Source organism: Pseudophryne corroboree (assembly GCF_028390025.1).
Source record: "Pseudophryne corroboree isolate aPseCor3 chromosome 3 unlocalized genomic scaffold, aPseCor3.hap2 SUPER_3_unloc_7, whole genome shotgun sequence".
In the NCBI taxonomy this organism is placed as follows: Eukaryota; Metazoa; Chordata; class Amphibia; order Anura; family Myobatrachidae; genus Pseudophryne; species Pseudophryne corroboree.
The window spans coordinates 2,704,687-2,728,209 of record NW_026967563.1 but is presented as its reverse complement, the minus strand read 5'-3'; the positions used below and the strand labels follow the sequence as shown (position 1 = coordinate 2,728,209).

The 23,523-nt window shown below is 48.3% G+C and overlaps 2 protein-coding genes across 3 annotated transcripts in view; both read right to left on the bottom strand.

Annotated features, from left to right (window-relative positions):
• Positions 1-1,605: 1,605 nt before the first annotated feature.
• On the bottom strand, positions 1,606-5,560 carry LOC134984626 (oocyte zinc finger protein XlCOF7.1-like). Its single transcript, XM_063950171.1, has one exon. The coding sequence runs from the start codon at positions 5,085-5,087 to the stop codon at positions 3,567-3,569; it is 1,521 nt and encodes a 506-aa protein (XP_063806241.1). The 5' UTR covers positions 5,088-5,560; the 3' UTR covers positions 1,606-3,566.
• Positions 5,561-5,744: 184 nt separating this feature from the next.
• LOC134984634 (retinitis pigmentosa 1-like 1 protein) overlaps positions 5,745-23,523 on the bottom strand; it is a 44,519-nt gene continuing 26,740 nt past the window's right edge. Inside the window, exon 6 of one of the 2 annotated variants that reach the window (XM_063950179.1) lies at positions 5,745-5,821. The gene's annotated coding sequence lies outside the window, so the exon portion shown is untranslated. Of the gene's footprint in view, positions 5,825-23,523 lie in introns of both variants that reach the window. The other variant, XM_063950178.1, reaches the window with a different exon arrangement.

Sequence of the window (23,523 nt, the reverse complement as noted above, 5' to 3'; positions counted from 1 at the left end):
AATAGGGGTCTACTGTAAGTCAGTAAGGAGGCAGAAGCTGCTTCTGGTACATGGATCCTGGTCATGTAGGGCTGGGAGAGTCAGTAAGATTATGTAATAGGGGCCTACAGTAAGTCAGTAAGGAGGCAGAAGCTGCTCCTGGTACATGGACCCTGGTCATGTAGGGCTGGGAGAGTCAGTAAGATTCTGTAATAGGGGCCTACAGTAAGTCAGTAAGGAGGCAGAAGCTGCTCCTGGTACATGGACCCTGGTCATGTAGGGCTGGGAGAGTCAGTAAGATTATGTAATAGGGGTCTACTGTAAGTCAGTAAGGAGGCAGAAGCTGCTTCTGGTACATGGATCCTGGTCATGTAGGGCTGGGAGAGTCAGTAAGATTCTGTAATAGGGGCCTACAGTAAGTCAGTAAGGAGGCAGAAGCTGCTTCTGGTACATGGACCCTGGTCATGAAGGGCCGAGAGAGTCAGTAAGATTATGTAATAGGGGCCTACAGTAAGTCAGTAAGGAGGCAGAAGCTGCTTCTGGTACATGGACCCTGGTCATGTAGGGCCGGGAGAGTCAGTAAGATTATGTAATAGGGGCCTACAGTAAGTCAGTAAGGAGGCAGAAGTTGCTTCTGGTACATGGACCCTGGTCATGTAGGGCTGGGAGAGTCAGTAAGATTGTGTAATAGGGGCCTACAGTAAGTCAGTAAGGAGGCAGAAGCTGCTTCTGGTACATGGACCCTGGTCATGTAGGGCTGGGAGAGTCAGTAAGATTGTGTAATAGGGGCCTACAGTAAGTCAGTAAGGAGGCAGAAGCTGCTTCTGGTACATGGACCCTGGTCATGTAGGGCTGGGAGAGTCAGTAAGATTCTGTAATAGGGGCCTACAGTAAGTCAGTAAGGAGGCAGAAGCTGCTTCTGGTACATGGACCCTGGTCATGTAGGGCTGAGAGAGTCAGTAAGATTATGTAATAGGGGCCTACAGTAAGTCAGTAAGGAGGCAGAAGCTGCTTCTGGTACATGGACCCTGGTCATGTAGGGCTGGGAGAGTCAGTAAGATTCTGTAATAGGGGCCTACAGTAAGTCAGTAAGGAGGCAGAAGCTGCTTCTGGTACATGGACCCTGGTCATGTAGGGCTGGGAGAGTCAGTAAGATTATGTAATAGAGGCCTACAGTAAGTCAGTAAGGAGGCAGAAGCTGCTTCTGGTACATGGACCCTGGTCATGTAGGGCTGGGAGAGTCAGTAAGATTCTGTAATAGGGAACTACAGTAAGTCAGTAAGGAGGCAGAAGCTGCTTCTGGTACATGGACCCTGGTCATGTAGGGCTGGGAGAGTCAGTAAGATTATGTAATAGGGGCCTATAGTAAGTCATGAAGGAGGCAGAAGCTGCTTCTGGTACATGGACACTGGTCATGTAGGGCTGGGAGAGTCAGTAAGATTGTGTAATAGGGGCCTACAGTAAGTCAGTAAGGAGGCAGAAGCTGCTTCTGGTACATGGACCCTGGTCATGTAGGGCTGGGAGAGTCAGTAAGATTCTGTAATAGGGGCCTACAGTAAGTCAGTAAGGAGGCAGAAGCTGCTTCTGGTACATGGACCCTGGTCATGTAGGGCTGGGAGAGTCAGTAAGATTGTGTAATAGGGGCCTACAGTAAGTCAGTAAGGAGACAGAAGCTGCTTCTGGTACATGGACCCTGGTCATGTAGGGCTGGGAGAGTCAGTAAGATTATGTAATAGGGAACTACAGTAAGTCAGTAAGGAGGCAGAAGCTGCTTCTGGTACATGGACCCTGGTCATGTAGGGCTGGGAGAGTCAGTAAGATTATGTAATAGGGACCTACAGTAAGTCAGTAAGGAGGCAGAAGCTGCTTCTGGTACATGGACCCTGGTCATGTAGGGCTGGGAGAGTCAGTAAGATTCTGTAATAGGGGACTACAGTAATACAGTAAGGAGGCAGAAGCTGCTTCTGGTACATGGACCCTGGTCATGTAGGGCTGTGAGAGTCAGTAAGATTGTGAAATAGGGGCCTACAGTAAGTCAGTAAGGAGGCAGAAGCTGCTTCTGGTACATGGACCCTGGTCATGTAGGGCTGGGAGAGTCAGTAAGATTATGTAATAGTGGCCTACAGTAAGTCAGTAAGGAGGCAGAAGCTGCTTCTGGTACATGGACCCTGGTCATGTAGGGCTGGGAGAGTCAGTAAGATTATGTAATAGGGAACTACAGTAAGTAAGGAGGCAGAAGCTGCTTCTGGTACATGGACCCTGGTCATGTAGGGCTGGGAGAGTCAGTAAGATTGTGTAATAGGGGCCTACAGTAAGTCAGTAAGGAGGCAGAAGCTGCTTCTGGTACATGGACCCTGGTCATGTAGGGCTGGGAGAGTCAGTAAGATTGTGTAATAGGTGCCTACAGTAAGTCAGTGAGGATAGCAGATGCTGCTAATTAGCAATCCTTTTTCTAGCGTGCTGGGGGCCGCCCTTCGCAGGGCGAGGCAGCCTAGTATGCTGACCGGCGCCTCCCCCCTTTATGAAGCAGAAATTGCGATCGCTCCACAATTTCTGCTTCATCTTAGAAACTAGTGAAGCATCCTGCCAGCTTAGCTGTGCCTGCAGGATCCCCACCGCGTTCTTCTAGATTGCGATGGCTGCGTGTGATGTCATGCAGCCACAGTGAACATGACCGTTTGTCCGCCTCCCTTTCTCGCAACACCGCACTTGTAACGCTCCATCTTCTCACTGGAAATGGAGCTTTACCCCCCACCCCGTGACCGCCTCTACCTGATTAACAAGAAGCAATCACATTTCCTACAGCCCCCTGTAGAGAATGAAGGTGCATACGCAGGACGGGCGCTGCGCATGCGTCCGCAAGTTTTTCTCAATAATTCCGTTTGGATCACACACTGTAGTCCAACCTGAATTAGGCCCAGAGTCACCATCTTACAGGGAGCCGGTGAAGGGAGCAGAGAATGGGTGTTATGTGGCAGGAACGGGCTGGTTAGGTAACAGCCAGGCTGCTGTATTCTGTACAAGCTACAAGCGGTGCAATTCTTTTGCTGGGAGACCCAGGTAGAGGACATTGCAGTAGTCTATGTGTGATGATACAAGTGCATGTATGACTGTAGGTAGATTTTCTGAGGGAATAAAGTGCTGGAGTCTGACTATGTTCCTCAGATGAGGATCTGAGTGTGGCTGATACCTGATGTCTAAGTGTCACTCCACCATCCAGGACACCAAGATTCTGCACAGGATCAGCATTATGTAAACCTGAACCCCCAAGCGTAAGTCTGGTTGGTAACAAAGCTGAGCTGTAGCCCTGTCCTTTGTTGGTGAGCTAGCATAAGGACCTGTTTCACCAGGATTGAGTCACAGCCAACTGGCAACACCCACACCTGGAGCTCAGCTAGACATTTAGGATTGGTACTGGGTTCTCAGTACCCAGAACAAAAGACAGACCATCTGCATAGCAGTGGTAGATGAGGGCATGACAGCTGATTATTTCACCCAGTGGTTGCATGTATATTGCAAAAAGCACAGGACATAGGATAAGAACCTTGAAGAACAACGCATGGCAATAATAAGTATACTCCAGAAGATTAAAATGACTTCTCACCTGTGTGATTTCTCTGGTGTGTAACAAGATGTGATTTCTGTCTAAAACATTTCCCACACTCAGAACATGGAAATGGCTTCCCACCTGTGTGACTTCTGTGATGTTTAACAAGATGTGATTTCTGTGTAAAACATTTCCCACACTCAGAGCAAGAATATGGCTTCTGACCTGTGTGACTTCTGTGATGTTTAACAAGATCTGATTTCAGGGCAAAACATTTCCCACACTCAGAACATGGAAATGGCCTCTCACCTGTGTGACTTAGCTGATGTCTAACAAGTTGTGATTTCCGGGCAAAACATTTCCCACACTCAGAGCAAGAAAATGGCTTCTCACCTGTGTGACTTCTCTGATGTCTAACAAGATGTAATTTGTCTGCAAAACATTTCCCACACTCAGAACATGGAAATGCCTGCTCACCTGTGTGACTTCTGTGATGTATAACAAGATATGAGTTCTGTGTAAAACATTTCCCACACTCAGAGCAAGAATATGGCTTCTCACCTGTGTGACTTCTCTGATGTTTAACAAGATCTGATTTCAGGGCAAAACATTTCCCACACTCAGAACATGGAAATGGCCTCTCACCTGTGTGACTTAGCTGATGTCTAACAAGTTGTGATTTCTGGGCAAAACATTTCCCACACTCAGAGCAAGAAAATGGCTTCTCACCTGTGTGACTTCTCTGATGTCTAACAAGATGTAATTTGTCTGCAAAACATTTCCCACACTCAGGACATGGAAATGGCTTCTCACCTGTGTGACTTCGCTGATGATCAACAAGATGTGATTTCCGTGAAAAACATTTCTCACACTCAGAGCAAGAAAATGGCTTCTCACCTGTGTGACTTCTCTGATGTCTAACAAGCTCTGGTTTGTCTGCAAAACATTTCCCACACTCAGAACATGGAAATGGCTTCTCACCTGTGTGACTTCTCTGATGTCTAACAAGCTCTGGTTTGTCTGCAAAACATTTCCCACACTCAGAACATGGAAATGGCTTCTCCCCTGTGTGACTTCTCTGATGTATAACAAGATGTGATTTCCGGGCAAAACATTTCCCACACTCAGAACATGGAAATGGCTTCTCACCTGTGTGACTTTGCTGATGTGTAACAAGACTTGATCTCCAAGTAAAACATTTTCCACAGTCAGAATATGGAAATGGCCTCTCACCTGTGTGAGTTCTCTGATGTCTAACAAGTTGTGATTTCCGGCCAAAACATTTCCCACACTCAGAACATGGAAATGGCTTCTCACCTGTGTGACTTTGCTGATGTGTAACAAGACATGATTTCCAAGTAAAACATTTTCCACAGTCAGAACATGGAAATGGCATCTCACCTGTGTGACTTCTCTGATGTCTAACAAGAGCTGATTTGTATGTAAAACATTTTCCACACTCAGAACATGGAAATTGCCTCTCAGCTGCCTTAGCTGGCTGATGGGTAATAAGCTTTGTGTTCTGTGTAAAACTTTTGGCATCTATAGAACAGGGAAACATTGGCCCTCATTCCGAGTTGTTCGCTCGGTATTTTTCATCGCATCGCAGTGAAAATCCGCTTAGTACGCATGCGCAATGTTCGCACTGCGACTGCGCCAAGTAACGTTACTATGAAGAAAGTATTTTTACTCACGGCTTTTTCTTCGCTCCGGCGAACGTAATGTGATTGACAGGAAATGGGTGTTACTGGGCGGAAACACGGCGTTTCAGGGGCGTGTGGCTGAAAACGCTACCGTTTCCGGGAAAAACGCAGGAGTGGCCGGAGAAACGGTGGGAGTGCCTGGGCGAACGCTGGGTGTGTTTGTGACGTCAACCAGGAACGACAAGCACTGAAATGATCGCACAGGCAGAGTAAGTCTGGAGCTACTCTGAAACTGCTAAGTAGTTAGTAATCGCATTATTGCGAATACATCGGTCGCAATTTTAAGAAGCTAAGATTCACTTCCAGTAGGCGGCGGCTTAGCGTGTGTAACTCTGCTAAATTCGCCTTGCGACCGATCAACTCGGAATGAGGGCCATTGTATCTACTCTCAGAGCTGTAACAAATGCTCCAATATCAGAGTGATCAGGAGAACATTTCCCAGGATCAGGGGGATCAGCTGATAGAGCTGGATGTATAATTGGGGTAATGGGATTATTTCCTGGAGAATCCTGTCTACTGTCATTATCTTTTATGTCACAATCCGGGGATAACATTAGACGTCCTTCTGAGATATTCCTGCTTGTGTGTCCATCTGCTGGAAATAAAATACATTATGGAAATACAAAAATGAGAACACACAATAACAAATGTAATATTATAATAAGACTTAGATATCTCTCTCTCTTGTACTTGTAACTAACCATGAAGTATAAATGGAGATGTAGTCACTCGCCAAGTCCTATGTCAGCACCAATGTAAAACAATGGATGGGGAACACATCGTATGAATTGGAGATTCTAGATGAACAATAACATCAGTCATATGAGCTGATGGATCAGAGAAATGTCTCCTAACGTTACTCCTGGAAGCATTGGTAAGGTAGCATTCCTTTATGTGTGTGCGCATACGCTGGTAAGCCTGTACATGTGTTACTCACCCTTATATAAGGTATATTGCTACAGCAGAGTACGTGTGGAACAAGGTACCTTACATGCAATACACCATATAATACCCTGTAATCATCATCATCTTCCAGGTTATAATCCACTTTTACACCCCCCATCATCAGTGTCTTACCTCTATTCTCTCAATAGTAATAAGGATGATGTGTGTACAGTAAGTATGATATAGAGAATTACATGTCAGGATCTATACAGCTGCCGCCATACTTCTGCTTCTCATACGTGTGCTACTGGCAGCAGTGAACATCTGAGTGAGAGTGCAGGGAAGACAGCAGAGTCTGATGAGAAAGAGATTGGATCTGCCTTTGCAGGGATGTACCACACCTGTCACCCCTGTTAGTATATAAAATAATAAATAAGAGGGGCCTGAGTCCATCCAGACATGCTTTCTGGAGCTTTTATTACTACGTGGCTTCTTATCTACCCTACCTGATAGCTGTCGGCCACCACTGGAACCAAGAAACAATCTATTAAGTCCCCCACTTCTCCTGCCCTAAAGCCGCTCACTCCGCTCAGTCCGGGCACCGTTCACTGCCACAGCCTAGTGACGCAGCTGAAGCCACGGGCTGTATTCTGGAGCTAAGTGTGCCCAGTCTTTCCTGCACGCTCCGGATAGCTGACTTGGAGGCACTTTTGCCTCAGGTGGGAGCACTGGCTCTTCCGCTACTGCTGGGGGCAGAACAGGCTGCGCACAGTCACCGGAGCCCGGCAGTGATATTGGGAAGTGAGGTGATGATCAAGCACTCTTGCTCCGTTGCCCTTTCTCCGAATTCCACTAGCCGATCTGCTAAGGTATCCGTGTCGCCCCACCTGGGACGTTGGACCTCCGGCCCTGCTAGGTATGAAACATGGCTGCTGCTAATAGAGAGGCTGGGGCTTGTGGGTCTCACCGGTTCTGTACAAAGGTCCACTGGTAGGCCGCCCTCTTCAATGCCAACGCCCTTAGTACTCTACCTCCGCCCAGCGGGACTCCTCCAAGCTCACGAGTGCCGCCCTCATGATGCTTCTGGACACATTGAAAGGGATATCCACACCCTTCTCCTGATACACGATCTCCAGATCGTCCTTTGACATTCCACTGAAGACCGCCATCTTGTGCGTTCTCCTGCACTGCAGTTACTCCTCTCCTAACTCGGCTTCTCCAATCAGGTGACCGAAAAGCCACCTAGGATTATCCCACCGCTATGCCAGCAATTTCTGTGACTGGATGGTTCTGTTCGAAAGCCCTCACCCTGCCTTGCGTCCTGCTCCAGTCACAGAATGGATGTTTAGGTCACACGGGATCTGGCCAATTAGGGGATTCCCAATTACCATTAGTAACCGCCTATTACTGACTCCACCCACTGCGTAATGGGCAGGTACTACACTGCCACCACCAGAATCCTTGTCGCTATGGAGTCTGGAACCATGGTACTGCTCTGTATGTGTCTACACGCTATCTTACCACACCTGTGTGGTGTCGACGAATCACCACTAGTCGCTGGACTTGGCCTCTGCACAGTAGCTGGCGGGAGGCGAAGCTTGGAGACGCTGAGTGCACCCTGGACTGCCGGAAAACGGAACTATGTTTGGCATAGCACTGCAGATCACAAGATGAAGCGGTCATCTTGAGGCAGATGTTTATTCACCCAGTCTTAAAAAAGACTGTTCCCTATTGCTAGTGGCAACAGCAATACAGCAAGATGTTTACAGCAGAGTGAAAATAGTATAATACCTCTGGAGGCTAACAGGCCTCCTCTTTTTATCTTACGCCAATACACATACCACAGGGGGCAAGTCCACCGTGCTGTTCTCAACCAATCATTGTTTACCCATGTGATGTGCATGCCTTGGCCACATGCACAGCTATCATTGTCCTCTACGGACGGTGGGGAGTAGTCGCTCTCCTTTGATCGTCCCATCCTGGAGGGTTGGTATCCACCCTGGTGACGCTCAGTCTAGGCTGGGGGAAGTTTTCCCATCTAAACTACTTCCAGGAATCTGCCCGGGTACCCAGCTCACCATCTCCAGTCTAAAATTGGGCTCCAGAGATGGGCAGCCTAGATCCCAGGTCAGGCTTTCCTGCCCACCAAAGGTGATCCCTAAGGAGCTCCAGAAAACCACTCAGCTTGTTTTAAAGCTGAGCTGCTCCTCTCTCTCCTCATGATACTTCCATGTGGGAGGCTAGAGAGGAAGGCATTCCATTTTGGGGGGAAAGTACTGGGGGAATCCACCTGCCTACACCAGGCATGTCCAAATTGCGGCCCTCCAGCTGTTGTGAAACTACATATCCCAGCATGCCCTGACAATTTTGCTGTCAGAGAATGCTAAAGCTGTGTCAGGGCATGCTGGGATGTGTAGTTTCTCAACAGCTGGAGGGCAGCAGTTTGGACATGCCTGGCCTCCACAGTAATGGATTCCCCCCTCCTGGGACACACAAACAAGTGCATTCCACCTTAAATACAATTCAAATACACTGGCCCTCATTCCGAGTTGTTCGCTCTGAGTTTTTCATCGCATCGCAGTGTGAATCCGCTTAGTGCGCATGCGCAATGTTCGCACTGCGCATGCGCCAAGTAAATTTACTATGGAGAAAGTAAGTTTACTCACGGCTTTTTCATCGCTCCGGCGATCGCATTGTGATTGACAGGAAATGGGTGTTACTTGGCGGAAACACTGCGTTTTAGGGGCGTGTGGCTGAAAACGCTACCGTTTCCGGAAAAAACGCAGGAGTGGCCGGAGAAACGGTGGGAGTGCCTGGGCGAACGCTGGGTGTGTTTGTGACGTCAGCCAGGACCGAAAAGCACAGAACTGATCGCACAGGCAGAGTAAGTCTGAAGCTACTCAGAAACTGCTAACTCGTTTGTAATCGCAATATTGCGAATACATCGGTCGCACATTTAAGAAGCTAAGATTCACTCCCAGTAGGCGGCGGCTTAGCGTGTGTAACTCTGCTACATTCGCCTTGCGAGCGAACAACTCGGAATGAGGGCCACTATACACATTGGCCCTCATTCCGAGTTGTTCATTCGCTAGCTGTTTTTAGCAGCCGTGCAAACGCTAAGCCGCCACTCTCTGGGAGTTTATGTTAGCTTAGCAGAAGTGCGTTCGAAAGGAATGCAGCGCGGCTACAATATTTTTTTGTGCAGTCTTAGCTTGCGATCACTTCAGACTGTTCAGTTCCTGTTTTGATGTCAAAAACACGCCCTGCGTTCGGCCAGCTACACCTGCATTTTTCCTGGCACGCCTGCGTTTTTTTGAACACTCCCCGAAAACGGTCAGTTGACACCCAGTAATGCCCTCTTCCTGTCAATCACTCTGCGGCCAGCAGTGCGACTGAAAAGTGTCGCTATACCTTGTGTGAAACTACATCAATCGTTGTTAAAGAACGCCGTGCATACGCATGCGCAGAAGTGCCGATTTTTTTGCATGATCGCTGCGCAGCGAACGAAAGCTGCTTGCAAACAACTCGGAATGACCCACATTGTTGCTTAATAAATAAATAAATATATATATATATATATATATACACACATACATATATATATATATATATATATATATATACACATACATACACACACACACATATACACAGTGTTTGCAAATACGCACTGTAGCGCGTATTTTACCCAGATCGGAGGACGGGGACTCACTTTTCAAAAACGTGTGGATCCCCGAGGACGCGCTCCGCTGCAGCCAATTCCTGGCTCTCAATTAACTGCACTTCCTGCCTGTAAAGAGGAGGTGGAGCCTTACCACTACAAGTCCTCTGGCGGTGCCTCCCCCTCCTGGTCACATGCAGCCGCGGATTCACATGGGGGCCGGGCAGAGAATGAAGACGGCTCTACGGCTGCTCTACGCTGTGCTGCGGGCGGGAGGTGAGCGCCGGTGACAGCGTAAGTGCTGTGGGGTAGGGTAAGTAGCCTAGGAGCGGGTGGCTGAACTTGGGTGGCTGCTTTCCTTGCATGCCTTGTGTGTATTCTGGGAGTGTCATGGGCTTGTAGCCCGACCTCAGTGGTTGTTTCAGGCATCCACTACAGTAGGTTTCCCTGATATTCCCAGCGCCATTCACAACTAGACCAAGCTAAGGATCTATGAGAATATAACATGAATCTACTGTGCAGGCACTGCTGCTACCTGTGGTGCACCCGTTACTTCTAGGATCATCCTGTCAAGCTGCCTAAAACGTCTGCTTCCGTCAAAAGCATTTATACAAGTGATCTGAGCTAGGGCTACATCATATAAGGCTAGAAATGAGAACCCACACCGGCATCCCAATCGCAGCACTGCCGACGCCTAACCCTCCCACTCACAGCCTAACCCTATCCTCCCCCCAGCAGTGCCGACACCTAACCCCCCCACACACAGCCTAACCCTAACCTCCCCCCAGCAGTGCCTAACCCTAACCCCCTTACCCACAGCCTAACCCTAACCTTCCCCCAGCAGTGCCTAAACCTAACCCCCTTACCCACAGCCTAACCCTATCCTCCCCCCAGCAGTGCCGACACCTAACCCTCCCACTCACAGCCTAACCCTAACCTCCCCCCAGCAGTGCCTAACCCTAACCTCCCCCCAGCAGTGCCTAACCCTAACCCCCCTTACCCACAGGCTATCCCTAACCCCCCTTAAACACAGCCTAAACATAACCTCCACACAGCAGTGCCTAAACCTAACCCCCCTTGCCCACAGCCTAACCCTAACCCCCCCACCCCATACCCTAACACCCCCCCCCCCCCCCCTGGGTGTGCCTAAACCTACCCCCCTCCTGTGGCAGCAGTGCCTACTTGCCTTCAGGATCCTGACTGTCAGGATATCATAGTCGGGATCCTGAACTCCTCGGGATGACGGCATCGGTATTCTGGCGGCTGTCGGGATTCCTGCGTCGGTATTACGGCTGCCGGGATCCTGAATGCATACCTCCGGTATGATAACAGCCCAGCAGCATTGTCACCTCTCGCTCCCCCTGCAACACTTTTGTAGCGTCTAAGGCCCTCATTCCGAGTTGATCGCTCGCTAGCTATTTTTTGCAGCGCAACGATCAGATAGTCGCCACCTATAGGGGAGTGTATATTCGCTTTGTAAGTGTGCGATCGCTTGTGCAGCGGAGCGTTGCAAAAACATTTTGTGCAGTTTCTAAGAAGCTCTGGACTTACTCAGCCCTTGAGATAATTTCTGTCTTTTTAGAGCCGGAATGGACGTCAGACACCCGCCCTGCAAACACCTGGACACCCCTGCGTTTTTCCAAACACACCCAGAAAACTGTCAGTTGCCACCCACAAACGCCCTCTTCCTGTCAATCACCTTGCGACCGGCGTTGCGAATGGATTATTATTGTATTAATATATATATATATTATATAATGTATAATAATATAATATATATATATATATATAAAATGTATAATGTATTATTTACTAATGTGTTTAGAATCATTTATTGTCCTGTTTTTTTAATCATATAAGTGCTCTACCTGCTGCAATGTGTATAACGTGCTCTACCTGCTGCAATGTGTATAACGTGCTCTACCTGCTGCAATGTGTATAACGTGCTCTACCTGCTGCAATGTGTATAATGAGCTCTACCTGCTGCAATGTGTATAACGTGCTCTACCTGCTGCAATGTGTATAACGTGCTCTACCTGGTGCAATGTGTATAACGTGCTCTACATGCTGCAATGTGTATAACGTGCTCTGCCTGCTGCAATGTGTATAACGCGCTCTACCTGCTGCAATGTGTATAATGAGCTCTACCTGCTGCAATGTGTATAACGTGCTCTACCTGCTGCAATGTGTATAACGTGCTCTACCTGGTGCAATGTGTATAACGTGCTCTACATGCTGCAATGTGTATAACGTGCTCTGCCTGCTGCAATGTGTATAACGTGCTCTACCTGCTGCAATGTGTATAACGTGCTCTACCTGCTGCAATGTGTATAACATGCTCTACCTGCTGCAATGTGTATAACGTGCTCTACCTGCTGCAATGTGTATAACGTGCTCTGCCTGCTGCAATGTGTATAACGTGCTCTACCTGTCGCAATGTGTATAACGTGCTCTACCTGCTGCAATGTGTATAATGTGCTCTACCTGCTGCAATGTGTATAACGTGTTCTACCTGCTGCAATGTGTATAACGTGCTCTACCTGACGCAATGTGTATAACGTGCTCTACCTGACGCAATGTGTATAACGTGCTCTACCTGGTGCAATGTGTATAAGGTGCTCTACCTGCTGCAATGTGTATAACGTGCTCTACCTGGTGCAATGTGTATAACGTGCTCTACCTGCTGCAATGTGTATAACGTGCTCTACCTGGTGCAATGTGTATAACGTGCTCTACCTGCTGCAATGTGTATAACGTGCTCTACCTGGCGCAATGTGTATAACGTACTCTACCTGGCGCAATGTGTATAACACGCTCTACCTGGCGCAATGTGTATAACGTGCTCTACCTGCTGCAATGTGTATAATGTGCTCTACCTAGCGCAATGTGTATAACGTGCTCTACCTGCTGCAATGTGTATAACGCGCTCTACCTGCTGCAATGTGTATAACGCGCTCTACCTGCTGCAATGTGTATAACGTGCTCTACCTGCTGCAATGTGTATAACGTGCTCTACCTGCTGCAATGTGTATAACATGCTCTACCTGCTGCAATGTGTATAACGTGCTCTACCTGCTGCAATGTGTATAACGTGCTCTCCCAGCTGCAATGTGTATAACGTGCTCTACCTGCTGCAATGTGTATAACATGCTCTACCTGCTGCAATGTGTATAACGTGCTCTACCTGCTGCAATGTGTATAACGTGCCCTACCTGGTGCAATGTGTATAACATGCTCTACCTGCTGCAATGTGTATAACGTGCTCTACCTGCTGCAATGTGTATAACGTGCTCTCCCAGCTGCAATGTGTATAACGTGCTCTACCTGGCGCCATGTGTATAACATTCTCTACCTGGCACTGTGTGTATAATGTGCTCTACCTGGTGCAATGTGTATAATGAGCTATACCTGGTGCAATATGTATAACGTGCTCTACCTGGCGCTATGTGTATAACGTGCTCTACCTGGAGCAATATGTATAACGTGCTCTACCTAGCGCAATGTGTAGAACGTGCTCTACCTGGTGCAATGTGTATAATGCGCTCTACCTGCTGCAATGTGTATAACATGCTCTACCTGGTGCAATGTGTATAACATGCTCTACCTGGTGCAATGTGTATAACGTGCTCTACCTGCTGCAATGTGTATAACATGCTCTACCTGCTGCAGTGTGTATAACGTGCTCTACCCGGCGCATTGTGTGTAACGAGCTCTACCCGGCGCAATGTGTATAACGTTCTCTGCCCGGCGCAATGTGTATAACGTGCTCTACCCGGCGCAATGTGTATAACGTGCTCTACCCGGCGCAATGTGTATAACGTGCTCTATCCGGCGCATTGTGTGTAACGAGCTCTACCCGGCGCAATGTGTATAACGTGCTCTGCCCGGCGCATTGTGTGTAACGTTCTCTGCCCGGCGCAATGTGTATAACGTGCTCTACCCGGCGCAATGTGTATAACGTGCTCTGCCCGGCGCATTGTGTGTAACGTGCTCTGCCCGGCGCAATGTGTATAACGTGCTCTGCCCGGCGCAATGTGTGTAACGTGCTCTACCTTGTGCAATGTGTATAACGTGCTCTACCTGCTGCAATGTGTATAACGTGCTCTACCTGCTGCAATGTGTATAACGTGCTCTACCTGCTGCAATGTGTGTAACGTGCTCTACCTGGTGCAATGTGTATAATGTGCTCTACCTGCTGCAATGTGTATAACGCGCTCTACCTGCTGCAGTGTGTATAACGTGCTCTACCTGCTGCAATGTGTATAACGTGCTCTACCTGGCGCAATGTGTATAACGTGCTCTACCTGCTGCAATGTGTATAACGTGCTCTACCTGCTGCAATGTGTATAACGTGCTCTACCTGCTGCAATGTGTATAACGTTCTCTACCTGCTGCAATGTGTATAACGTGCTCTACCTGGTGCAATGTGTATAACGTGCTCTACCTGCTGCAATGTGTATAACGTGCTCTACCTGCTGCAATGTGTATAATGAGCTCTACCTGCTGCAATGTGTATAACGTGCTCTACCTGCTGCAATGTGTATAACGTGCTCTACCTGGTGCAATGTGTATAACGTGCTCTACCTGCTGCAATGTGTATAACGTGCTCTACCTGCTGCAATGTGTATAACGTGCTCTACCTGCTGCAATGTGTATAACGTGCTCTACCTGGTGCAATGTGTATAACGTGCTCTACCTGCTGTAATGTGTATAACGTGCTCTACCTGCTGCAATGTGTATAACGTGTTCTACCTGCTGCAATGTGTATAACGTGCTCTACCTGCTGCTATGTGTATAACGTGCTCTACCTGCTGCAATGTGTATAACGTGCTCTACCTGCTGCAATGTGTATAACGTGCTCTACCTGCTGCAATGTGTATAACGTGCTCTACCTGCTGCAATGTGTATAACGTGCTCTGCCTGCTGCAATGTGTATAACGTGCTCTACCTGTCGCAATGTGTATAACGTGCCCTACCTGCTGCAATGTGTATAATGTGCTCTACCTGCTGCAATGTGTATTACGTGTTCTACCTGCTGCAATGTGTATAACGTGCTCTACCTGACGCAATGTGTATAACGTGCTCTACCTGACGCAATGTGTATAACGTGCTCTACCTGGCGCAATGTGTATAACGTACTCTACCTGGCGCAATGTGTATAACGCGCTCTACCTGGCGCAATGTGTATAACGTGCTCTACCTGCTGCAATGTGTATAACATGCTCTACCTGCTGCAATGTGTATAACGTGCTCTACCTGCTGCAATGTGTATAACGTGCTCTCCCAGCTGCAATGTGTATAACGTGCTCTACCTGCTGCAATGTGTATAACATGCTCTACCTGCTGCAATGTGTATAACGTGCTCTACCTGCTGCAATGTGTATAACGTGCTGTACCTGGTGCAATGTGTATAACGTGCTCTACCTGCTGCAATGTGTATAACGTGCTCTACCTGCTGCAATGTGTATAACGTGCTCTCCCAGCTGCAATGTGTATAACGTGCCCTACCTGGTGCAATGTGTATAACGTGCTCTACCTGCTGCAATGTGTATAACGTGCTCTACCTGCTGCAATGTGTATAACGTGCTCTACCTGCTGCAATGTGTATAACGTGCTCTACCTGCTGCAATGTGTATAACGTGCTCTCCCAGCTGCAATGTGTATAACGTGCTCTACCTGGCGCCATGTGTATAACATTCTCTACCTGGCACTGTGTGTATAATGTGCTCTACCTGGTGCAATGTGTATAATGAGCTATACCTGGTGCAATGTGTATAACGTGCTGTACCTGGCGCAATATGTATAACGTGCTCTACCTGGCGCTATGTGTATAACGTGCTCTACCTGGAGCAATATGTATAACGTGCTCTACCTAGCGCAATGTGTAGAACGTGTTCTACCTGGTGCAATGTGTATAATGCACTCTACCTGGCGCTGTGTGTATAATGTGCTCTACCTGGTGCAATGTGTATAACGTGCTCTACCTGGCGCTATGTGTATAATGTGCTCTACCTGGCGCAATGTGTATAATGTGCTCTACCTGGCAGTATGCGTATAACGCGCTCTACCTGGCGCAGTGTGTATAACGCACTCTACCTGGTGCAATGTGTATAACGTGCTCTACCTGGCGCAGTGTGTATAACGTGCTCTACTTGGTGCAATGTGTATAACGTGCTCTACCTGGTGCAATGTGTATAACGTGCTCTACCTGCTGCAATGTGTATAACGTGCTCTACCTGCTGCAATGTGTATAACGTGCTCTACCTGCTGCAATGTGTATAATGTGCTCTACCTGCTGCAATGTGTATAACGTGCTCTACCTGCTGCAATGTGTATAACGTGCTCTACCTGCTGCAATGTGTATAACGTGCTCTACTTGCTGCAATGTGTATAACGTGCTCTACCTGGCGCAATGTGTATAACGTGCTCTACCTGGTGCAATGTGTATAACGTGCTCTACCTGCTGCAATGTGTATAACGTGCTCTACCTGCTGCAATGTGTATAACGTGTTCTACCTGCTGCAATGTGTATAACGTGCTCTACCTGCTGCAATGTGTATAACGTGCTCTACCTGCTGCAATGTGTATAACGTGCTCTACCTGCTGCAATGTGTATAACGTGCTCTACCTGGCGCAATGTGTATAACGTGCTCTACCTGCTGCAATGTGTATAACGTGCTCTACCTGGCGCAATGTGTATAACGTACTCTACCTGGTGCAATGTGTATAACGTGCTCTACCTGCTGCAATGTGTATAACGTGCTCTACCTGCTGCAATGTGTATAACGTGTTCTACCTGGTGCAATGTGTATAACGTGCTCTACCTGCTGCAATGTGTATAACGTGCTCTACCTGCTGCAATGTGTATAACGTGCTCTACCTGCTGCAATGTGTATAACGTGCTCTACCTGGCACGATGTGTATAACGTGCTCTACCTGCTGCAATGTGTATAACGTGCTTTACCTGCTGCAATGTGTATAACGTGCTCTACCTGGCGCAATGTGTATAACGTGCTCTTCCTGCTGCAATGTGTATAACGTGCTCTACCTGGTGCAATGTGTATAACGTGCTCTACCTGGTGCAATGTGTATAATGAGCTCTACCTGGTGCAATGTGTATAATGAGCTCTACCTGCTGCAGTGTGTGTAACGTGCTCTACCTGGTGCAATGTGTATAACGTGCTCTACCTGCTGCAATGTGTATAACGTGCTCTACCTGGTGCAATGTGTATAACGTGCTCTACCTGGTGCAATATAGCCACCGGAGGAGTGAAATTCTGGCTTTCGGTGACAGCCGTATCCTCTGGTGCATGTGAAGATGCGATCCGGACCACTTGTCCAAGAGATCCAGCTGGAAGGGCCTTGCGTTAAACCTTCCGTACTGCAGTGCCTCGTAGGAGGCTACCATCTTCCACAGTAGGCAAATGCACTGATGTACCGATATCCAAGTTGGCTTCAGGACATCCTGGACCATTGACTGCATCACCAATGCCTTTTCCAATGGAAGGAACACCATCTGTACTTCTGTATCGAGTATCATTCCCAAGAAGGGAAGCCTATTTGTCGGTTCCAAGTGTGAATTTGGATGGTTTAGAATCCACCCGTGATCCCGGAGTAGTTGAGTTGAGAGGGCAATGCTTTGTAACAACCTCTTCCTGGGGGATGCCTTTATCAGTAGATCGTCTAGGTATGAAATTATGTTCACTTCCTGTTTGAGTAGGAGAAGCATCATCATCTCTACCATGACTTGGTGAACACCCTCGGTGCTGTGGAGAGGCCAGATGGCAGGGCCTGGAACTGGTAGTGACAGTCCTGTATTGCAAACCTTAGATAAGCCCGATGAGGTGGCCAGATTGGAATATGAAGGTACGCATCCTTGATATCTAGAGACACCAGGAATTTCCCTTCCTCCAGACCTGAGATCACCGCTTTTAGAGACTCCATCTTGAATTTGAATATCCATAAGTATGGGTTCAGGATTTTAGGTTCAAGATGGGCCATCCAAACAATCCGGCTTCGGTACTACGAACAGGTTGGAAAAATAACCCTTGTTCTGTAGCTGAGGTGGAACTGGGACAATGACCTGTGTCTGAACCAACTTTTGAATTGCCTGTTGCAGGATTGTACTTGCTTCCTGAGAAGCTGGTAAGCGTGATTTGAAAAATCTGTGAGGTGGGAGTTCTTGAAACTCCAGTATGTATCCATGGGCAATAAGATCTTAGACCCAGGGATTTAAACATGATGTTGCCCAGATATGACTGAAATCCTTAAAACGTGACTGAAATCCTTTAAACGTGCTCCCACCTGCCTGTTCTTCAGGCAGTGTGGTCCACCGTCATGCTGAAGACTTTCAGGAAGCAGAACCTGAGCTCTGTTCTTGAGAACCTGTAGTTGCAAGTTTCTGGATTTTCCTCGACCACCTCTAAAGGCAGTGGAGGAACCTTTGGATCTGTTTTTAAATTCATTCCTTTCGGGCAGTCGACATATCTTCCTTCCGCAGCAACCCCAGCTAGAAAATCATATTCTGGCAGAATATGATTTTCTAGCTGGGGTTGCTGCGGAAGGAAGATATGTCGACTTACCCGCAGTCACCTTGAATATCCAGGTATCCAGTTCATCTCCGAACAAGGCCTCACCTGTGAAGGGCAGGCTCTCCACGCTTCTCCTGGAATCCGCAGTCTATTAGCGTAGCCATAAGCCTCTGCGTGCGGACACTGACACGTGCGTTGAGCAGGCCAATTTCCTTCATGGCCTCCACCATAACGTTTGCAGAGTCCTGAATGTGATGCAAGAGTAATGTCACTCCTATGCAGAGAACCTAAATCATCAATTAGGTTACCTGACCATTTTGCCACCCCAGCAGCTGTGTACAGAGATTGAGTGTGATCTCAATTCCGCGGTCAGTCGTATCCTTTAAGGAGGCTGCGCCTGGGACAGGTAAATAATTTTACGTGACAATCTAGATACAGAGGTGTCCACTATCGGTGGATTTTCCCATTTCTTCCTATCATCCTGAGGGAAAGGAAATGAGGTGAGCAATCTTTTAGGGATTTTAAACTTTTTCTCTGGATTTACCCAAGTTTCTGCAAAAAGAGAATTTAACTCTTTTGAGGCAGGGAAAGTAACTGAGGATCTTTTTTACATTAATATAAGATTCTTCCTCTTCTACTGTTACTTTTTCTGAAATCTTCAATACATCCCTGATGGCCTCTGTCAGAGCCTGCACCCCTTGAGCAAGAGCTGCACCCCTCCCCCCCAGATCCACCTCCCCGTCCCCTGTATCTGAGGTATCGTCATCAGTGTCAGCCTGCAATATCTGGGCCAGTGTACGCTTCTGTGGATAAATGGGAGAGGTTTGAGGTGCAGGTGTGGGGAGCTGACTCTTTATTCATCAGGTTCTCCACAGACTCTCTCAAATACTGCGTCTCCTTCTCAGTATGGGAGAGTTTATTAGAAATATTAGTAATCATCCCCCTTATGGAGTCCAATCAAGGAGGTTCAGACCCAGTAGCCTGAAAATGTGTACTGTCCTGAGTACACTGTAGTGATCCCCCTGGGGAGGAAAAACATTCTCCTTGGACATTGTGATGTGAGGTAGACACACACACACACACACACACACACACACACACACACACACGAGAATATGCAGTAAGCACAATTCGACACAGAGCCCTTTAGAGAGTCACAGAGTAATGAGGAAACCAGCCACACAGAGCCCTTTAGAGAGTCACAGAGTAATGAGGAAACCAGCCACACAGCGCCCCTTCAGCCAACAAATAACTTAGCCAGGTGCAGACTAAATACCCTTAATAGGGTATTAGTAAGGATATAACTGCTGCCCCCCCCCCCTCTATAACCCCCTGGAATCCGCTCATGGTGAAGGCTCCGCCCCCTTAATGGCGCACGGTCTTCCCGCATTTTATACTGGCCTGAGGTACTTTTTATGCTTACACGATGGGTAAGACCCCTGTAAGGCTGTATCTGCCAGTGTCCTGGGTATTGTGACTATCAGCTCACCCCGCAGCGCGATCACACCTCAGTGTGTACTGAAAGCCTGGAGCCGCAGCCTTGCAGTGCTGCGCTCCTACCCATGTGCCGCCATCTGCGCTGGCGACCCACTAGCCGGGACGCCAGTGTTATACTCACCACTCTTCTTACTTCTGGCTCGTTAGGGGTGGCGGCGTGCTGCGGGTCTGTACGCTCGTCGTGGACTCAGTGTCCTGTCAGCAGAGTAACGGGACCATTAACTCTTCAGGAAGTTGGGCCGTTCTCCCTCCTAAGTCCCACGAAGCAGACATGCTGGTGCCACCCAGCCTGCCTGTAAAATAAAAAACAGAAAAACTCCTCAGGAGCTCCACTAGCTGTGATCGGCTCCTCCGGGCACATTTTCTAAACTGAGTCTGGTAGGTGGGGCATAGAGGGAGGAGCCAGCCCACACTATAAATTTCTTAAAGTGCCCTTGGCTCCCAGTGGACCCGTCTATACCCCATGGTCCTTACGGAGTCCCCAGCATCCTCTAGGACGTAAGAGAAATAGACTTTAGTGTAGTCTCTATTTTCCTTTAATGCAGAGGAGCCAGGGACTGGTAATAGCACTTTCTTTGATAAGCGAGAGACTGATACGTCTACTGCCGGGGGCTCTCCCAGTGTTTCCTGCCTTCTGGAGTAAATGGGAAAGTGTGCAGAAACCGATTTGTCACCTGGTATTTTTTATCAGGATTTTTCAAGGTTAACTTAAACATGTCATCTAGTTCCTTAGAATCAGGGAAAGTGACACTAATTTCTTTTTCTGTGCTAAGAAAAACGACTGCTGTACTGCAGCGTCTTCCAAAAGGGACTTTTATCACATCCCTGATAGCAAGTATAAGGGGCTCAATACCTTGTGCAGAAGGTGAGTCCTCTGTAATAGGATCCCATTCCTCCCCCTCCTCCTGCACCTCGTGCTCAGATTCTGAGAGTAAATCAGGCAGCCCACGCTTATGTGGCCCTGAGCTAGGGAGAAGGGGCTGTTTATTATCTGCCCTTGCAGCTAGGTCTGCTACAGCCTGCTGCAGTTGTTGTGTCTTTTCATCATTAGCAGTGAGCTGGGATGACATGTCTGTCACCATGGTTTTTATGGCACTGAGCCAGGATGGCTCCTGACCCTCCCCCCAGTCTCCTCACTAACTTGGGAGGACTGGCTGCATTGTTCACATAAGAGGGAACCAACCGTAGAGGGAGAGAATCTGGTGTGACATACACTGCATAACTGGTGTTTTACCATGTTTACAGTAGACAAACATTCACACCTACACACAGACAAGTATATTGAATAGCAAGCCTGCCCAGACTGTATGTGAGAAGGAGACACAGAGAGAGGAACAGCACACCCAGTCCCAGCAGACTCAGTGAGACTGCAGGCTGTCTGTATCACGGTACAACACCGGAGTCTTGTCCTTTTTAGGACACTATAGTGTGTATAATAGCGGCTCTCCCCTCATTTACACCCCTGTACCAGTTTCCTGTGTATCCTGAATATCTGGAGGAGCTGTGTGTCCTTGCTGCTGCAGCTGTAAGCAGAGGAAAGCGCCAAAACGCCGCTGGTCCCGCTCTAAGGAAGCTCCGCCCCCTGTAATGGCGCCGGAGCTATACATTCATTTATACTGGCAAATGTCTCCTAACAGGTGCAGAACGTAACATAAATGCCTGTTTCCACCACTGCTGCCAGTGTACACAGGGGGGCTACAGCGGATCCCTCCGTAGAGCGTCCATATGCCGCCCCTGCGATCGCCCCCTTGCGGGTCCCCCGGTTTGTACTCACCACTCTTCTCACCTCCCGGCATTGTTAGGGGTGTGCTGCGATTGCATTTGCTAATGCGCAGTGCCCTGCGGTACCAACAACCTCTTAGGACTGTGGTCCTGCAGCGGGGAAGCGGCTCTGACGTCTGAAGAGACCAGTAACCGTCTCCCCCTAACTCCCTCAGTGCAGGTATACCGACAACAACAACATTTAAAATAAACTGAAGAAAATCCTCTGGAGCTCCAGAGTGGCATCCTCTCCTGAGGGCACATTTTACTAAACTGGATGTAGAAGGGGCATAGAGGGGAGGAACCAGCACACCCAGTGGAAGAACTTTAAAGTGCACCGGCTCCTTTGGACCCCATCTATACCCCATAATACAAAGTCCCCAGTATCCCTTATGGATGTTAGAGAAAAAGGAGTGGTTTATAGATAGACCAGCATGTGCTAATAGAGACACTCTCATTGAATACCTGCCATGTTATACTATAGACAGATGTATTGCTAGCACACAGTATGGCTGCTGGTAACACACAGTGACATGATGGGAGGAGGAGAGCAGGAATATAATAGGGGCTGATGTCTCCTGATGTATGAGATACACCAGAGTGTGTGGGGAGGAGACTGGTCAGATCTCTGGGCTGGTAACACACAGTGACATGATGTGAGGGGAGAGCAGGAGTATAATAGGGGCTGATGGCTCCTGATGTATGAGATACACCAGAAAGTGTGGGGAGGAGACTGGTCAGATCTCTGGGCTGGTAACACACAGTGACATGATGTGAGGGGGAGAGCAGGAGTATAATAGGGGCTGATGTCTGCTGATGTATGAGATACACCAGAGATTGTGGGGAGGAGACTGGTGAGATCTCTGGGCTGGTAACACACAGTGACATGATGTGAGGGGAGAGCAGGAGTATAATAGGGGCTGATGGCTCCTGATGTATGAGATACACCAGAAAGTGTGGGGAGGAGACTGGTCAGATCTCTGGGCTGGTAACACACAGTGACATGATGTGAGGGGGAGAGCAGGAGTATAATAGGGGCTGATGTCTGCTGATGTATGAGATACACCAGAGATTGTGGGGAGGAGACTGGTGAGATCTCTGGGCTGGTAACACACAGTGACATGATGTGAGGGGAGAGCAGGAGTATAATAGGGGCTGATGGCTCCTGATGTATGAGATACACCAGAAAGTGTGGGGAGGAGACTGGTCAGATCTCTGGGCTGGTAACACACAGTGACATGATGTGAGGGGGAGAGCAGGAGTATAATAGGGGATGATGTATCCTGATGTATGAGATACACCAGAGAGTGTGGGGAGGAGACTGGTCAGATCTCTGGGCTGGTAACACACAGTGACATGATGTGAGGGGAGAGCAGGAGTATAATAGGGGCTGATGGCTCCTGATGTATGAGATACACCAGAAAGTGTGGGGAGGAGACGGGTCAGATCTCTGGGCTGGTAACACACAGTGACATGATGTGAGGGGGAGAGCAGGAGTATAATAGGGGATGATGTATCCTGATGTATGAGATACACCAGAGAGTGTGGGGAGGAGACTGGTCAGATCTCTGGGCTGGTAACACACAGTGACATGATGTGAGGGGGAGAGCAGGAGTATAATAGGGGCTGATGGCTCCTGATGTATGAGATACACTAGAAAGTGTGGGGAGGAGACTGGTCAGATCTCTGGGCTGGTAACACACAGTGACATGATGTGAGGGGGAGAGCAGGAGTATAATAGGGGATGATGTATCCTGATGTATGAGATACACCAGAAAGTGTGGGGAGGAGACTGGTCAGATCTCTGGACTGGTAACACACAGTGACATGATGTGAGGAAGAGAGCAGGAGTATAATACTGGCAGATGGCTCCTGATGTATGAGATACACCAGAGAGTGTGGGGAGGAGACTGGTCAGATCTCTGGGCTGGTAACACACAGTGACATGATGTGAGGGGA

Coding starts and splice junctions, on each gene's coding strand:
- LOC134984626 (XM_063950171.1), bottom strand. CDS start 5,087: ATGTTTCCCTGTTCTATAGATGCCAAAAGTTTTACACAGAACACAAAG.